General features: G+C 37.5%; 2 protein-coding genes across 5 annotated transcripts in view; one reads left to right on the plus strand and one right to left on the minus strand.

The window, feature by feature from the left end:
* Positions 1-15,389, minus strand: part of Strn-Mlck (Stretchin-Mlck) — a 100,517-nt gene that overhangs the window by 19,409 nt on the left and 65,719 nt on the right. For 3 of the 4 annotated variants that reach the window (XM_070107724.1, XM_014231783.3, XM_014231782.3), the window contains 5 exons: positions 13,906-15,235; positions 13,720-13,852; positions 4,053-4,221; positions 1,444-1,489; positions 75-1,379 (listed from right to left, as the gene is read on the minus strand). In XM_070107724.1, the coding sequence (XP_069963825.1) occupies positions 75-1,379; positions 1,444-1,489; positions 4,053-4,221; positions 13,720-13,852; positions 13,906-15,235 (2,983 nt within the window). Of the gene's footprint in view, positions 1-74; positions 1,380-1,443; positions 1,490-4,052; positions 4,222-10,764; positions 11,131-13,719; positions 13,853-13,905; positions 15,236-15,389 lie in introns of those variants that run through there. The other variant, XM_036362542.2, reaches the window with a different exon arrangement.
* Positions 2,035-3,759, plus strand: LOC106615532 (uncharacterized). Its single transcript, XM_014231787.3, has 3 exons — positions 2,035-2,301; positions 2,362-2,555; positions 2,624-3,759. The coding sequence occupies exons 1-3, from the start codon at positions 2,156-2,158 to the stop codon at positions 3,655-3,657; spliced, it is 1,374 nt and encodes a 457-aa protein (XP_014087262.1). The 5' UTR covers positions 2,035-2,155; the 3' UTR covers positions 3,658-3,759.

Below are 15,389 nucleotides of genomic sequence, written 5' to 3' on the forward strand. Positions count from 1 at the left end.
ATGAAAAAGACGGAATTGTAAAATATGGTATATACCGCAATATTCACTAAGATTCTAGAGCTTTATGGACTTACTAAAAGTCGTCATCATCGACCAACACTTCGCCGTTACGCGTCCATGTATAAGTGTATGGTTCATGGCAATCCAATTCAAAACGCAAGTCAACAGTCTCGCGTTCGTGAGCTTCTACTTTCGTGGGCAGGGATCGAGAAATACACGGTTCTCTTAGACGTGCCGCCAATGCATCACTTTCTGCTCCTTCGAATTTCACCCAAGTGCTTGTGAGCAAGGGTTCACTATCGCATTGAATGATACATGTGTAGAGTCCCTCGTCTTTCTCCGTCACATTGTCAATACAAAGCAGTGCTTCGTGTTCGTTCACCATAATGTGCACACGTTCATTATCTTCGTTCAGCTCAGTGGCGTTATGATAAAATTTGCATGATGGCACCGAAGACCCGCGATAGCCAGTAGCCAATGCCATGCGGCCGCCTATAGCCGTCGATGGTCCCATAATACGTCTACGTAGGTGTGCATTGCGTTTTGAAGAACTTGCACGAACATTACGTACGGAAGGGGAGCGTGAATAGCGCGAACGGCTAATTACATCCAAACGCGCCGTAGCTTCAATGCGTCCATAATCATTCTCCAAGGTGATACGGTACAGACCGGCATCATCGAAAGTAACTTCGTCAATCTCTAGGAAACGCAAATCATCCACCTCCTTTACAGCGATCCGGGCAGTAGGCGTAACAATTATACCTTCTTTATCCCATGTTGACCACGGCGTTGGATGACCAGCAATTGCGCATTGGAAGCGCACATTGTCCCCCTCTTCAACGACACGGCTGTGGGGAATGGCTAGGAATTTCGGCGCAGCCAAACTACGAGTGTCCAACATTGCGCGTCGATAACTGCCGATGCAACCATCACTCAAATCGATTTGCGACGAACGATAAGAAAGACGTCGAGGCGAAAAGCAACGGTTGGGTGTGGAACGCGGCGTTGAACGTGGTGTAGAGTTGGCCGAGAGCAAACCGCTGGGCCGGGACAGCTGACGATTTAACATATTCTCCTTTTCCTCAGGCACATCAACAATAATACAAGCCGAAGACAGTGCGCGGCCAAGATTATTCTTAGCGACGCAGGTGTATTCGCCTTCATCCTCTGGATAAATGCGTGGTATGCTTAGCGTGGCCTTGATGCCGTCGTAGGACATTGTGAAATCTTTGCCACTAGGTAGAACACGCCCATCCTTTTCCCATATGATTACCGGCTCCGGTAATGCCTCAACATGACATTCCAAAGTGATGGCATCACCGTCGCAGCAACGTAAATCACGCAGATGACGGATGAAGCGCGGGAAGGTTTCTACGTTCCTGTGAATAATAGACAATAAAGTTTGAATTGTAGCCTTTATATAATGTTGCGTAGCGCACTCACCCGTGTCGAATGGACCCTTTCTCCATTGGCGAATTGTTGAGAATATCTGGAAAAAGAGACGTTTAAAAGGTTTATAATAACTACAAGCAATATACTCTTTTTCGTTATAATCAATTGTAACTAAAGTGTCTTTTGTACATCTTGGCCACTACTTGTGTACATACATATATGTACAAAGAAAAAATATTTTGAAATTAGTTAAAGATTAAATATTTTCGTTTCGAAATTAGAATAAAAGCCAATTAAATTTTTAATTAAACACAGAAAAAGGAAAAGAAATATTTTAACTTTTCCGGATATTACATAGTAAACTGCATACATCCAGGCGCGCAAATGCTGCTAACTGTTACACGCGACACCTGCCGGTCAATCTCACATATAATGCTACGTATTCATTCTTAATTCATAAAATCAAAATAAAGGTGTTTGCATGTTACATCAGAGAACGTATATCATGACCTCGTTCTCTGGTTACATGCATGTCTACGTATATATAAATATATGTTATCTGCGAAAGTAGAATTAGCAAATATATATAACACCAAAAATTAATTCACCGTGATGGCAACACCAAATGGCAACCAAATAATGTTTCCGCAACATCTGGTACATTCATAAGCATTTGTCTAAATATAGCTTCATTTCGATTTCTATCGCAAAATTTTCATAATATTTAGAGTCAACGTCGGCGTGGATAATAATTTAAAAAATAATGATTATGATGCAAATGGAATTGGAGCCAGGATTCCGCAAAGCAGACTTTAACAATATACCAACGGTCCGCAGCGAAACAATATTCGGCTTCGTCACAAGAATTGCCACCACCGGTGGTAGCGTGAAGAACCAATCTGCCGGCAGGTTTGTTTATTAACAAATTAAAATTGTAATCTGTGATAATAGTTTGTAAATTGTATTTAGTAATAGCACAGATGTGGATTTGCTCATAGACTATGTACAAGTCAGGAAAGCTGGAGATATATTTGATGTGCGTGCCGTTGTCTTTCCGGCAGCAAGTGGCGGAAGCCAAGAGGCGCACGTACGCGTTTCATTAAAAGTAGATGAGAAAAAAGACGAAATTTCCGAGACAAAGTGCGGTATCTGCACGAAGAAAGGTGTGTGTTTTTTTCTCATATTTTATCAAACACCAGCATATAATGTGAAATCACAATTTAATTTCCAGAATCATGTCCACACATACTAGCTTTTATTTTCTGGTTGCATCGCAAGAGTACAGATACCGAAGCTACGGCAATACTGGATTTTTGGGGTAAAGAAACAGAAGCACTAATCGAGGAGGAACGTGGAGAGACACTGCGCATTCGTGATATATTCGCCTGTGATGAATTACGTCTTGAAGCCGATTTAGAAGCAGCTGCAGTAAGTGAAAGCGAAGGGCAAGCTTTCTTTGAGGCTGTACTTGATGAGATGGAAAATTTAGGCTTGAAAGATTCCGCTCTGTACCGCCACTGTAGATCGGTATCAGAAGAGTTCGAGCCGGTATTTATACATCATACAATGTTGGATGCATCAAACAATGGTGTAAAAAGTTGTCGTACTTTCGGTCAACACATGGAGGAGCAGGCTAAACGTGGACTTTTCGAACGACTTTCAGAGGTTTCGAAAACAAGTTATAAGACACGGCTTTGGCTGGAAACTCAATATATGCGATTACGTTGTTCTCTCATACATCGCATCGCATCAAGAAAAGATTCCTTAGAAGATGAAAGTATTTTAGAATTGCTTTTCTGTAAAGAACGCGAGTTCAATGCCGAAGAGCGACAACAACTGAAGCAACATAAACGTTTTATTTTAAAACAAACTGAAAAACTGGAAAACAAGACATACACTGAATGCGGTTTGTTGCTCAATGAAAGCTATCCATATATCTGTGCATCGCCTGATGGAATTACCGACGACCACATCGTGGAAATAAAAGCACCAAAAACTGATGATGAATTTGAAAAGTATCTAGAGGGACGTGAAACAATTGCACCCAAATACATGGCCCAGATACAGATTCAAATGTATATGGCAAACGTGACTAAAGCTTTGTACTGTGTGCTAAGTCCTACGTTTGACACTAATGGTGCCTTGCATTATGTTTGGGTGCAAGCCGATATGGAATTTGTTGCGAGCTTGCTCGGAGCTGCTGAGGATTTCTGGAAAGATGTGGTATTTCCTCGACTCAACAAAATCTATCTTGGTGGTCCATAAAGTAGTGTTTAAGGGTTTAGTTTATATGAAATGCATTGGAGCGCAATCTTTTATAACTTTTAAATATAATAAAACATTTTTTTCAATGCCAAACAACTGGAATTTTAAGCTTTTCCGTTGAAAGTAAATATCACTTTTTGTGCTCTATCGCCATGTGCATTACTTGAAATATCACTGCATAAATCCGTATCACCCCAAAGTTTTTGTGCTTAAATAAATTACGTTTTATAACAAGTAAGATTTAATTACAAATTAAAAATGCAGAATGCTGAAAAGGTTAATTTTTACATTTTTAATGTGTTGTGATGCGTATGCCATAATCATATTCATATACATATGTATGTTATGAGTGCGTTTTGAATGAAAGCAATGTAAAGATTTTTCTCACGACTTACCTTTAGCGAAAATTTGCAATGATATGACAGCCTTGGCCTCACCATGACAATTGCTCGCTATGACTGAGTAAGTGCCGGTGAAGTCCAGCTTGGCACTAGGTATTTCCAGGCGGTATTCCGGACCGTCGCCTATAGGTCGGAAGTGCGGTGCGTCCTTATAATATTCCGGCTGTAAAGAAAAATACATACATATACATACGTGCACAAATACAAGCGTGAACAACATAAACGAACTTTTTTAGAGTTCACATATTTTATCATCTAAAACTAATATCAAAAATTTGCTTATTTTATTGTAAAATGTACTAAAAAGAAAATTTCCAGTAATATATGCTCCATGTGCATATAAATTGCACTCTAATACCTACAGTTTCAATACAATAAGATTCACTTCAAGGTCAGCAAAGCACACACTGACGCCCAGTAAGAGTATAACATTTTAATAGCATGTATTACAGCTATAGGCATATAAATAATACACATTTGCAGGTTCGATTTACTTTTTCGTTTTAATCTAGTTAAAATGTATTTACTCTCAACAATCATGTACTATCATGAGCACGTCGATATTACAGTATGGAAATACAATATTACAGCTATAGCATCTAAAATCATGATTGACAGGAGTTCAAAACCCCCATTGACTCTTTCCCGGTAATTAATACGCTATAAAATTATCATCTCTCGATTTGAAAACGGTAGATTTGAAAACAGTTTCCAAGAATTTTCAAACAGATTTTGATAGTCGGAGTGCAGAGAATTTTCAAATATGGTAAATGAAATTGCTATAACTTTTAGTGAGTGTCAAGCAGCATTTGGGGAGACTAATAATTCGAATAGCACGGTTGTTATTGTAACGGTAGAAAACTTTACCAAGTAATTTTTTAGAATGTTCTCGAGTTGACAGTTCTTAATTCATTATGCAAAACTTGATTCAAAAAAAAAACTTTCAATACGAAAAAAAGAAACACGTGTTGAACTATCTACTTGTAATAGAATTCTCAGAAATATGGCATTTCTGGAATATTGCACGAGAAATATTGAAGATATGACCTGAAATTTGGAAAACTTTTAAATGCTTGAGGTTTTTGATAACGTCCGTAGTAAAAAATAAATGGAAAATTTGACCATTTTCTACCCTTCGAAATCAAAACAACAATATGGATATTCTTGTGTTTGAGATTGCAATTGTTAGCTTGTATGTTATTTTAGGCACCACCATGACCGCCGCAAAATCATCTCAGTGAAAAGAGGTCTGGATAATGTCTTTCGAGGATGAGATACCATTTAAAAACACATGATTTTCTTAAAAAATTTTGACATTTAATTTTGAAGGAATAACTTTGAAGGATTTGATTTTATAAATATCTGTACAGACAATCTTTATACTATATACTTCTAGACCGATTTTAATAAAGTTTTGCACGAAAGATAGGATAGTTTATATCTCAATTTGCAGTGCAATATTTTTGTTTGTGACACCTTAAACCACAGAGCTATATACATACATATGTATGTATATCAAATTGATCGGGATGATGAGACTATTTGATATTTTTCCCCCTCTATCCATTCGCCTGAGCCCGCCTATCCATCCAATTGATACTTTTAGTAAAAATCAAGATATTGATACTCGTGTTCTTTGGCTTTTTCGCACCATTGCAAAACCAATACAATGTCGTTAAGCGAAAAAATAATGCCCAAAATGAATCTGTGGTTAAAATTTTTAGGAAAGGGAATGTGGCCTCGCCCCCTTATTAGTTTTATACATATGTACATATGTATATCGCACAAACTGTTTGAAAATATTTTTCCAATGGGCCACTATACTTTATAATACATATTCACTTGTGGCAAAATCATCTAATATGGAATAGTAGAAAGTAGGTGTTACAGATACACATTAGAGAAATAATAATAACCACAAACTTTTATGTAACTACAACTTATATAAAGTGGTACATGATTTTTCTGCCCTGGATTCCAGTTTTTTCTCGAAACAAATTTCGAGACATTTCTGACTTTAAAAATAATATAATTATATTTTCTTTAGAGCTGTATTTCAAACAAAAATATTTAATTATTGTTATATATAATATATACAAACATATATGTATCGTAATGAATTAGCCTATCAACCCTTTTGGGTTTCGACCTCACGTATTAATCCCCATTAGGATTATCTGATAGGCGCCGCGCCTTCTTCAGCTTCGTACACCAAGTTTCTATCTAGTTGGTACACTGGCGCTCGCATAGAATACTTTTTTCAATACAGCGGAAACATCTGTCCTCACAATATGACCTAGCCAGCGCTGCCGTTGGATTCTTATTCGTATTCTTGCGAAGGACTTGTCTCTCGAACACTCCAAGTGGCAGCTCATTACTTTTTGACATCGTCCACGCTTCTGCGCCATACAGAAGCACGGATTCTATGAGAAAATTGTAGAGAGCAAATGTCAATGTCATGATAAGTCATGTCATTTACAGATCATCGTTTATTCGGATACGATGTCGCCGCCAACATACAAAGAATCGAAAATCTTGCGAAAGACTTTTCTTTCGAACACTTCAAGTATCAGCCAATTACTTTTTGACCTCGTTCAGGCTTCTGCGCCATACAAAAGCAAGGATTCTTGTAGATTGTACAGTGCCCTAATTGTCTACTGAGTCCGTAATATCAGCGATTCGTATTTATTATCCATAGCTGGAACTTCAGGCATTATAACAGTTGGTGCCAAAATACACGAAGTCCTTGATTGGTTCGAAAATATATTTCCCAGCTGCTAGCACCTTCTCTCACATTCATGCATCATTCCTGTCTTTACACACCTCGATCACCTCTCGCTCGTGCTTTTCTCTCACCCGCTTATCGCGTCTACTTATATTGTATACTCGTATGTATATTTAAAAGCGTGTGCTCTATTTATTCGACCATAGCTGTAAGTTTGTATCACAAGTTTCGTTTAGAATCTTAAAAAACTTCAAAAAATTAATCTTTACAACACCAAATGGCGAACATATCTCCGGTGTGCATCCAACGCAAACAGCACGGAATGTATGTATGTAAATACGTAGCAACTTACATAATATAATATACTACATATGTACATGCAACGAAGGCGGTGACAATAGTGACGACTGGAGCGCGGAACTGAATGGCGACAACAATTACGGTAATATGATATGAGATTTTAAGGTTTAAACAAAAACAAAACGAATAAAATGTGATAAATGAGAACAGTGGCGCATGCGCACTCCGAATAACAGCAATAATTATTAGACAAATATAAATAAACATACATAGAAGTAGATACGACTGCTACTGTGTACATAAGTGAGTAAAACATGCAGGGGGCATGCGCGCCACGCCAAATCAGTAAAAATTACGGCTGGACTGACACTGGGGCCAGCTCGGTACATATTTATTTCAGCTCTCGATTTTTTTATTTGAATATACATATGTATGTATATGTAGGAATGGTATGTTATATACACATGCATAGTAACTAATGCGATTTTAGCAATTTTTATACATATGTACTTGTATGTATGATGCAGTATTTTCGTGTGGCTTCAAGATTGCTGTGAGGCACAGTTGCAAGCAATTAATAAAAACTTTGCCACAGGAACAAAATGTTTTTGAGCTTTTGTAGACAGACAACTCGTTTTTATTGAACTTCACTTATATGGCGAATAGTTTATGTATTGTTAATTTTAGAAATACATACAATAGATATGCGCATGTGTAAGTAAGTATGAATACATCTATGTTTATGTTTATAGTAGAGTGAAAAAATCATATAATAATTATTTTTTTATTAGATCCTTTTATACGATTCTTTTACACACACTTATGTACACACATCTGTACATAAACCCAAGAAAAAACGTTAATTTCGTTTGCACCGAAGCTATAATACCCTTCAAAATTACAAAAGATTCCAGATCTTATCATTTACTTATATACATATACATATATTTTATAGTCTCTTACGCTTCCTTCTGGGTTTTACAAACTTAATGACATACTTAATATACCCTTTTCAGGGTATAAACATATACACTCCTATTTATCGGTATACATAAATGCGTATGTATATATATATGTACTATATATGTAAATATGTGTATATCAACTTAAATGAGAACTGTTTAGTATAATAAGTGATTTATGAGCTTTATTATTGAAAATAAATAAGAAAACATATGCCTTGGGGTATTTTGTAGAAAAGTGTTATATCTACAGCTTGTTAGTAAAGTAAAATCAGTCAAGCCAATTAGTTGCCATATCAGATTCCTTCTTAGAAAAAATATCACAATAAAATTGAATTTGATTTAATGATAAGGGCTGACTGCTGAAGGTTGATTAACTTAAAAAACGCTCGATCTTCCTATTCACTTTTGGCAAGTAATCTGCTAACCATAATCTCCAAAATTGGACCTATTGCAATGCATCGAACCAGAAGAAAACGTTAGAAAAACAATTTATCTAATGCAACACTATTTTTGGTGAAAAAATTCTGAATAATGAACGCAGTCAGCGTCCAAACGAAGCAGTTACCAACGATAAACATCTAAAAATTCCCAAAATAGTGTTGGATGACGCTGAATTGAAGTCAATAGGGATAAATATACTTAGTCTTGCCATACATTTTGTTACAAAGTTTATAGTGCTTATATGTATATAGCGAAGACAAATTCGCAGGAAAAAGTACAAACATATATTTTTTATTATAATTTTTATGCAGTGTCTACTTATATACTTGTACAATATAATAAACAGTTCAGTGTTTGCATTCGCTTATTAACAATGGAGTGAGAAGCTACAGGAAATTGTACTTTTTTACATAAGTGCAGAAAAACCGCAAGTAAAATTTATGAGCTTTTCAAAAACTTAATATTTCGTTGATGACAGAAATAGAAGGGGTCGTACTCGCATGGTTCGAACCAATTCAGCCATAAAAACTGATTTGATCGCATTCGCAGAAATCCCTTTAGAAAGCATAATATTATGTCAAGGAAAATGGATATATCGACCAGATCATTGTCAAGACTTATTCGAGATGATCTCCACATAAAAGCCTACCGTCCAGCAACTGGTATCTTCTGTCAACGCGCTTGAAGTAAATTAGTCTTAACAGATGCAAGCGGATTCTTCAGTGGCTGGCGAACAACGACCATGAAAGTAACCTTTTCACAGATGAACCATTTTTCGCTACTGAAGAAGTTTTTTAAAAGCATAACGACAAAATCTACGCAAAAACTTCCAAAGGTGAAAAAAATGTTATTTTAAAGGTTAAACGTGGTCACCATCCAACTGCTGTAAAGGTTTGTTGGGGAGTCTCCTGTAGAGGCGTTAGGTGTGGTAAAGTAGTTAAGCAATCCTCTTCGATGGAGAGCATTGAATCTTCCAGCAAGATTCTGCTACAGCACATAGGCAAACACCAGACAGCAGTGGCTTAAAAGCAATATTCCTGGTTTCATAGATTTGAATCGATTGGACTCCAGCTTGTGGTCAGAGAACACAACAGAAATTTTGAGAGTCTTAAAAAATATTTGCTTCGAGCAGTGTCAATACCAATAGAAACTGTGCCTGCTGCTATTGATCAATGGCCGAATCGTTTAGAGGTTTGTATGAAAGTAAAAAGTGACAAATTTTAATAAAATTTTGTACATCGCTCATTTAGTATATGCACTGTTCAACAAAATTAATTTTATTAAAAAATATATTATAGTTTAATATTTATAACAGACTGAACATGTAACGAACGTCTCGGACACATTGTTCATGATAAAATTAATATGCATAAGCGCTGTCCAAACTAGCTACCACGGGAACTCAAACATCGACAGATCCCCCGTATCACAAATCACTGAAAATTATGGTAAATTGAATGAATTGGACTTTACTTGCTAATCCATTCACCGTATTCTCAGGATCGATCCGCAATCGTCGAACCTTAAAGGTATGGAAATAAATTACAAAAATGCTAGTAAACCAACCGTGGGGTTGGAAGGTCTCTATACTCGGTATTTTCCTAAAGCCAAGTCGATGACACTCAAATTTCATCAGAAAATTTTCAGCCTATCTTGCATCCATTCTTACAATTATATGTATCAGCTCAGCTCGTGCTTTCACCATTTAATTAGGGGCTAGACGTTGGCCACGACCGGGGTTTCCGAAAAACGTCAAAAAAGTTGTTTTGTAATAGTGGTTGACCCTGGGCAGATCATACCAAATCCAATATCTGCGACTTATTCGTGCCATGCAACGCTTTTAATAAAATCGATCGAACCCACAAAGCCACCTTTAATCCTATAGGATCATCAGTTGCAAGTTTTCACAAACCGATAATTCTACAATATTTGCCGTATTTTCTGACCCGTCACTGGACGAAATTCTCAAAAGAAAATGGGCTGTCTCGGACATGTTCTGAGACGAGATCCAACAACAAACACCCGGAACACTATTGACTGGAATACACAAGGCAGTCGGAATACAGGCCAGTCCCCTCTAACTGGGAGAAGGAATTTAGAGATCGAAATATCTAAGGTCCAAAAAAGTTGGTGTCAAATCCTGAGGCTAGCAAGAGAACGACATAAATGAGAGAGTCTTATTGTGGTCCTCTTCTTCTCCGCAATAGATATACATATAAACAGGTACATGATATGACTATCTATTTACTTATATCCATCTAGAAATAGTAATTACCTGCACTGAATACCGCTAAATTTAATGAAATTCCAAGATCACGAATCAGCTTTCACAAATCAAATTTGTTCACTGTTTTAAACACTTTGCATTTGCTTACGCGCACAGATTGAATATTTAAAAAGGATAACAATCAAACACACACAAATCTCTTACACACGCAAAGCAACTGTAAAACTGTATAATCATTGAGTTTCTTGTCTCCGACTGTTGCAGTTTACGCACGTCTTAACGGCGTGAAAGTTTCAACAGTAATGCCAGTGCAGAACCACGCAATATTCGCGTCGAACCGATCACAGGCAGTCCGAACGCCTTCTATGAAGTACTTCGAATCTAAAAAATTGTTTTCAAGAACTTTTTTCCGCAAAAATAATTTTTGCTTTCTTATTCTAGGCCACACACGTGCAGCCAGCAGTTGAACCATTTGCGGGCGCACTATGTGACGTAGAAACGCTCCACCACCCAAACAGCAACACGGACGTATACACACGCACGCACGCACAAGCAGAACACGAAATTAATTTATTGCTGCAATTGGAACTGACAAACGGAGGCTGTTGGATGCAGTTCACTGAATCTTGGCGTAGGGGCGTTTTACCGTTACATTGTGTTTCTTTTTTTCACAATTTCAGCTTGTCACATTTATTAAATGTTTTTATGAAAACATGTATATTCTTAGTCACATACACACACCCATGCACAAGCATATATGTTAAGTTTTTAGACTAGTAGGAGCGCGCACGTTCAACCCACATTTGCTTTCGTAGCACTCAAGTGCTGAACTAAATCGAATTTGGAAGCTTATAGCAAACCGCGCTCACCTGTCGCACTTCGTTTGATTCGTGCTTTTGGCGTGTATTGTATTGACAATGCGCCCATTAACGTCACGAATGCGACTCTAACGAGATTCTGCCATTTTAATGACTGCTAAAGTGATTCATTGCGCTGCCGACGCTTTTGTTGCAAAACGTTTGGTAACACAAAGGCAAGGGGGCTACGAAGATCAATCAGCTGTTGTTTTGTATTGCGTAAACGGTTTTGTACTATATTTACTATTTCGACAACACGCACTAAATCATTCTAAAGGGTGTCTCATTTGAACTGATCAGATTTATTAATGACCCATAGACATCTTAACCTTAAAGGTAGATACTAGTTATAGTAATTATATAATATATAATACATCGCCGCTTCAGGTCGTGAGCTACGAATATTTTCGATTCTGTCATCTCATTAAATTCAAATATTATGGCAAATAATTTACTTATGAAGGCAAGAATATAATATAATTTCTTATATACTTTAATGGTGTTGTGCTTGTACTTTTGATGGAGCGAGAGAAACTATTTGGTTTTAGTTTTAACATATTTTATCGTTATATGCTCGCAAAAACAAAACAGCTTATTGCGAAAGTAAATTTTGCAATAAAAGTATTATGTAACGTCAAATTATACAATGCATCTTTTTGCAATGTTGTGTGATGTTGCATACCGACGATATATGTATACATACATAAATAATGTAGTCATACTGAATGGATACTTTGCAGTAGTACGTTTTCGAAGAGAGGAAACAGGCAAAAAAGCTGTTATTTGTTTCATGACCATACATTTCTACGAAGCATTCCATAAAGCAATACGAAGCAAAAGAATTTTTCAATTATTTAATGCCTTTTGACTGGTAGTTAGGGGCATCTCACATACTACTAAGAATTGATAGCGGTCAGAGTACAGTAAGACTCTGCCTAACGCGTAGGATACGTTCCATCAAAGTAGAGCGTAAGTCGAAACAGCGCTAAACGAGGCTATCTTAATATCTAAATAATGTGGTTAGGGGAAGATGGATAGACAATTGGTTAGGTATTAAATTTAATATTTATGTTTAAAAAAAAAATGTAACCAAACAATTATTTCTTACACAAATTAAAGCAATATAAACGAATATACTTATTAAAACAAATAAAATTCTAAATCAGTCAAATCATTCAGTCTATTTTGTGTTTCAAAATTTATGCCTTATTTTCAAGAAGACATCTAAACATGGTTGCGTTTCCTTTTTTTGTTTTATTAGAAATAGATAAGTGTACTCCTGTCAAAATTTTGATAATTTTCAATAAAGTGGTCCTTTATTTCAGTTATAGTGGTCAAACTCCTTTTTAAAAACGCCATCGAAAGTTCCTTTTGCTCTTCTTCGAAATCACTACTGCCAATATTTTGTTTTCTTCCTGCTTAGCTAATTATTTGAGCTCATCATTAGAAAGGCTAGCTGGTTTATGTTTTCTACAGTATTCATGACATTGTACAATAGTTTGTTCAAACTTCTCTTATTGATTGTTCCTTTTCTCCGTCTATTTTTTTAAACATCTTCTACAATGTTCACCTCAAGTAATAAGCCCTCAGGTTAAAATAAAAAAAGCGCTAAACCGAAACAGCGTTAAGCGGGGTATTACTGTAAATAGGTTTGTTCACCTAAGGGTTATTTGTATCACCTAAAACTAATCGAGATAGATATGCGTAAACTGAGAAAAAATGGAGATATCTTACTGCAACTTGGTACGCATGTTTCTTGGTACCATAAGAAAGTTGGTATTGCAGACGGGAAAACTACTAAAAGTGTGATAACTCAATAAATATAAACGTCAGATGATAAAAAAAGCTTTATAGGAATCGGTATCAAAATTGGACAATGGGCGTGCCAGTGCCCATCTTTGGGTGAAAGCCTATAACTCGGGACAAAAATTGTGTAGTCCCCAGATACCGAATATGGGGACCCGAGTGCTTATTGCCAACTTTCTACCGAACATATCTGTTAAAGTCTGAGTTGTATTATAGAAACTCGGATATGTCTGTTTGTCTAAAATGGGTTGAATCGGGACAGTACTTCCCTTAGCAACCATATACCTAATATAAAAATTTTCTAATTTCCTTTCCTCTAATTAAATGAAATTCAACTTACATTCAAGAAATCACGCAGCCATACAACTTCAGGCTTTGGATCGCCGACAACCTCACAGAATATTATTACTGTGTCACCTTCATATGCCTCACTAGAACGTGGTTTGACGATAAACATGGGTTCCTTGGAGTACCTAAAATTTCAGAAATTTTAAAAAGAATATTTTATATATATTGTGTAACTTACGGTGAATCACTTTTTACAATAGACGGTATCTGGCTATTACCGCGTTGTCTTTGCTGCTGTTGTTCTTCATCGAGCTCTTCTATGACCACGCGGCAGTTACTTTCTACCTTGCCGACAGCATTTGAAGCGACGCAAACATAAATACCGGCGTCGTGTATGGTCGCGTCTGCAATTATTAATTCAACAAAACCGTTATAATCTAGAGATGCACCTATGCGTCTGCTGGGACGCAAGCGTACGCCATTGCGATGCCATGAAACTCCCACGGCGGGATAGGCTTCTACTTTAGCGGTAAGCCGTATATCTTGCCCCTCTTGGTATATATACAATGGGTCCAGCGGCATATAGAACTCGGGCGATATGTAAGCTCGTATACCTTTATCGACGACAAGTGAACAGTGGCATGATACCGAACCAAGTTCATTTTTAGCGGAGCAAGTATAAATTCCACTATCATCTAGTACGGTGCTAGCCAATTCAAGTGTATGAAACTGACCATCGTTCGTGATAAGGCAACGACGATTCTCTACGATTCGCTGGTCGTCTTTGTACCACATAATTTCTGTTATGGGATGACCCAGTACCTGGCAAGTCAAACGCACAGGGTAGGTCATTTGCACCCGTCGATCTCGCAGGCGCATTGTGAATATTGGTAAGGTGTCACCAGCATGAGCACCATCGGCGGAGTAAACGATTTGCTTTAGTTTCGTATCGGCTTCGTATAGTCGAGGATCGGTGACAACTTGTAAGCGTGCAAAAGTCGATACTCTACCCTTGGAGTTAGTTGCTTCGCAAGTATACCGACCTGCATCCAACTCAGAAACTGGTGCAATGATCAGCGTGCAAGTTGATCCAATCTGACGAATTCTGATACGCTCGGTTAGTGGACTAATATGCATGCCATCCTTATACCAATCAATTTGTGGACGTGGCGCACCACGTACCGTGCATTCCAATACAAGTTGCGTGCCCAGTAAGGCCTTTAACTGACCAGGTAGTATTTTAACGAACTCGGGCAAGCATTCAGCGCCTCCCACCTGAAGGGGACTACTTGTTTGCACCGAAGGACCCCAACCGTAACGATTTTTCGGGGTGACGCGGAAGTGATATTCAACATTAGGCTTCAAATTGAAGGCATCAAACGAATTTATAGGTGTCAGACCCAACTCTTTCCACATAGCACCACCTTCTGGGCCAACGACCCAAGCATCAATGCGATAGGCAATAACGGGCGCAGAATTGTCTCGAACTGGCTTACCCCATGAGAGGGAGATGTGTGACGGTCCAGAATCGACTACCAAAGGTTCCGTTGAGATCGCGGCTGGAGGATCTGCGCCGAGTTGAAATATATAAATTTGATAAATGCTTAAATGTCATGTTATCTGAAAAATGAGACGGTAGTGATGACCTATCAACCAGGCGGCGTAAAATTGACATCACCTCGAAACCTAAAAAATCTGTTCGAACTCAATAAAACACCATGC

The sequence above is a fragment of the Bactrocera oleae genome, chromosome 4 (assembly GCF_042242935.1).
Source record: "Bactrocera oleae isolate idBacOlea1 chromosome 4, idBacOlea1, whole genome shotgun sequence".
In the NCBI taxonomy this organism is placed as follows: Eukaryota; Metazoa; Arthropoda; class Insecta; order Diptera; family Tephritidae; genus Bactrocera; species Bactrocera oleae.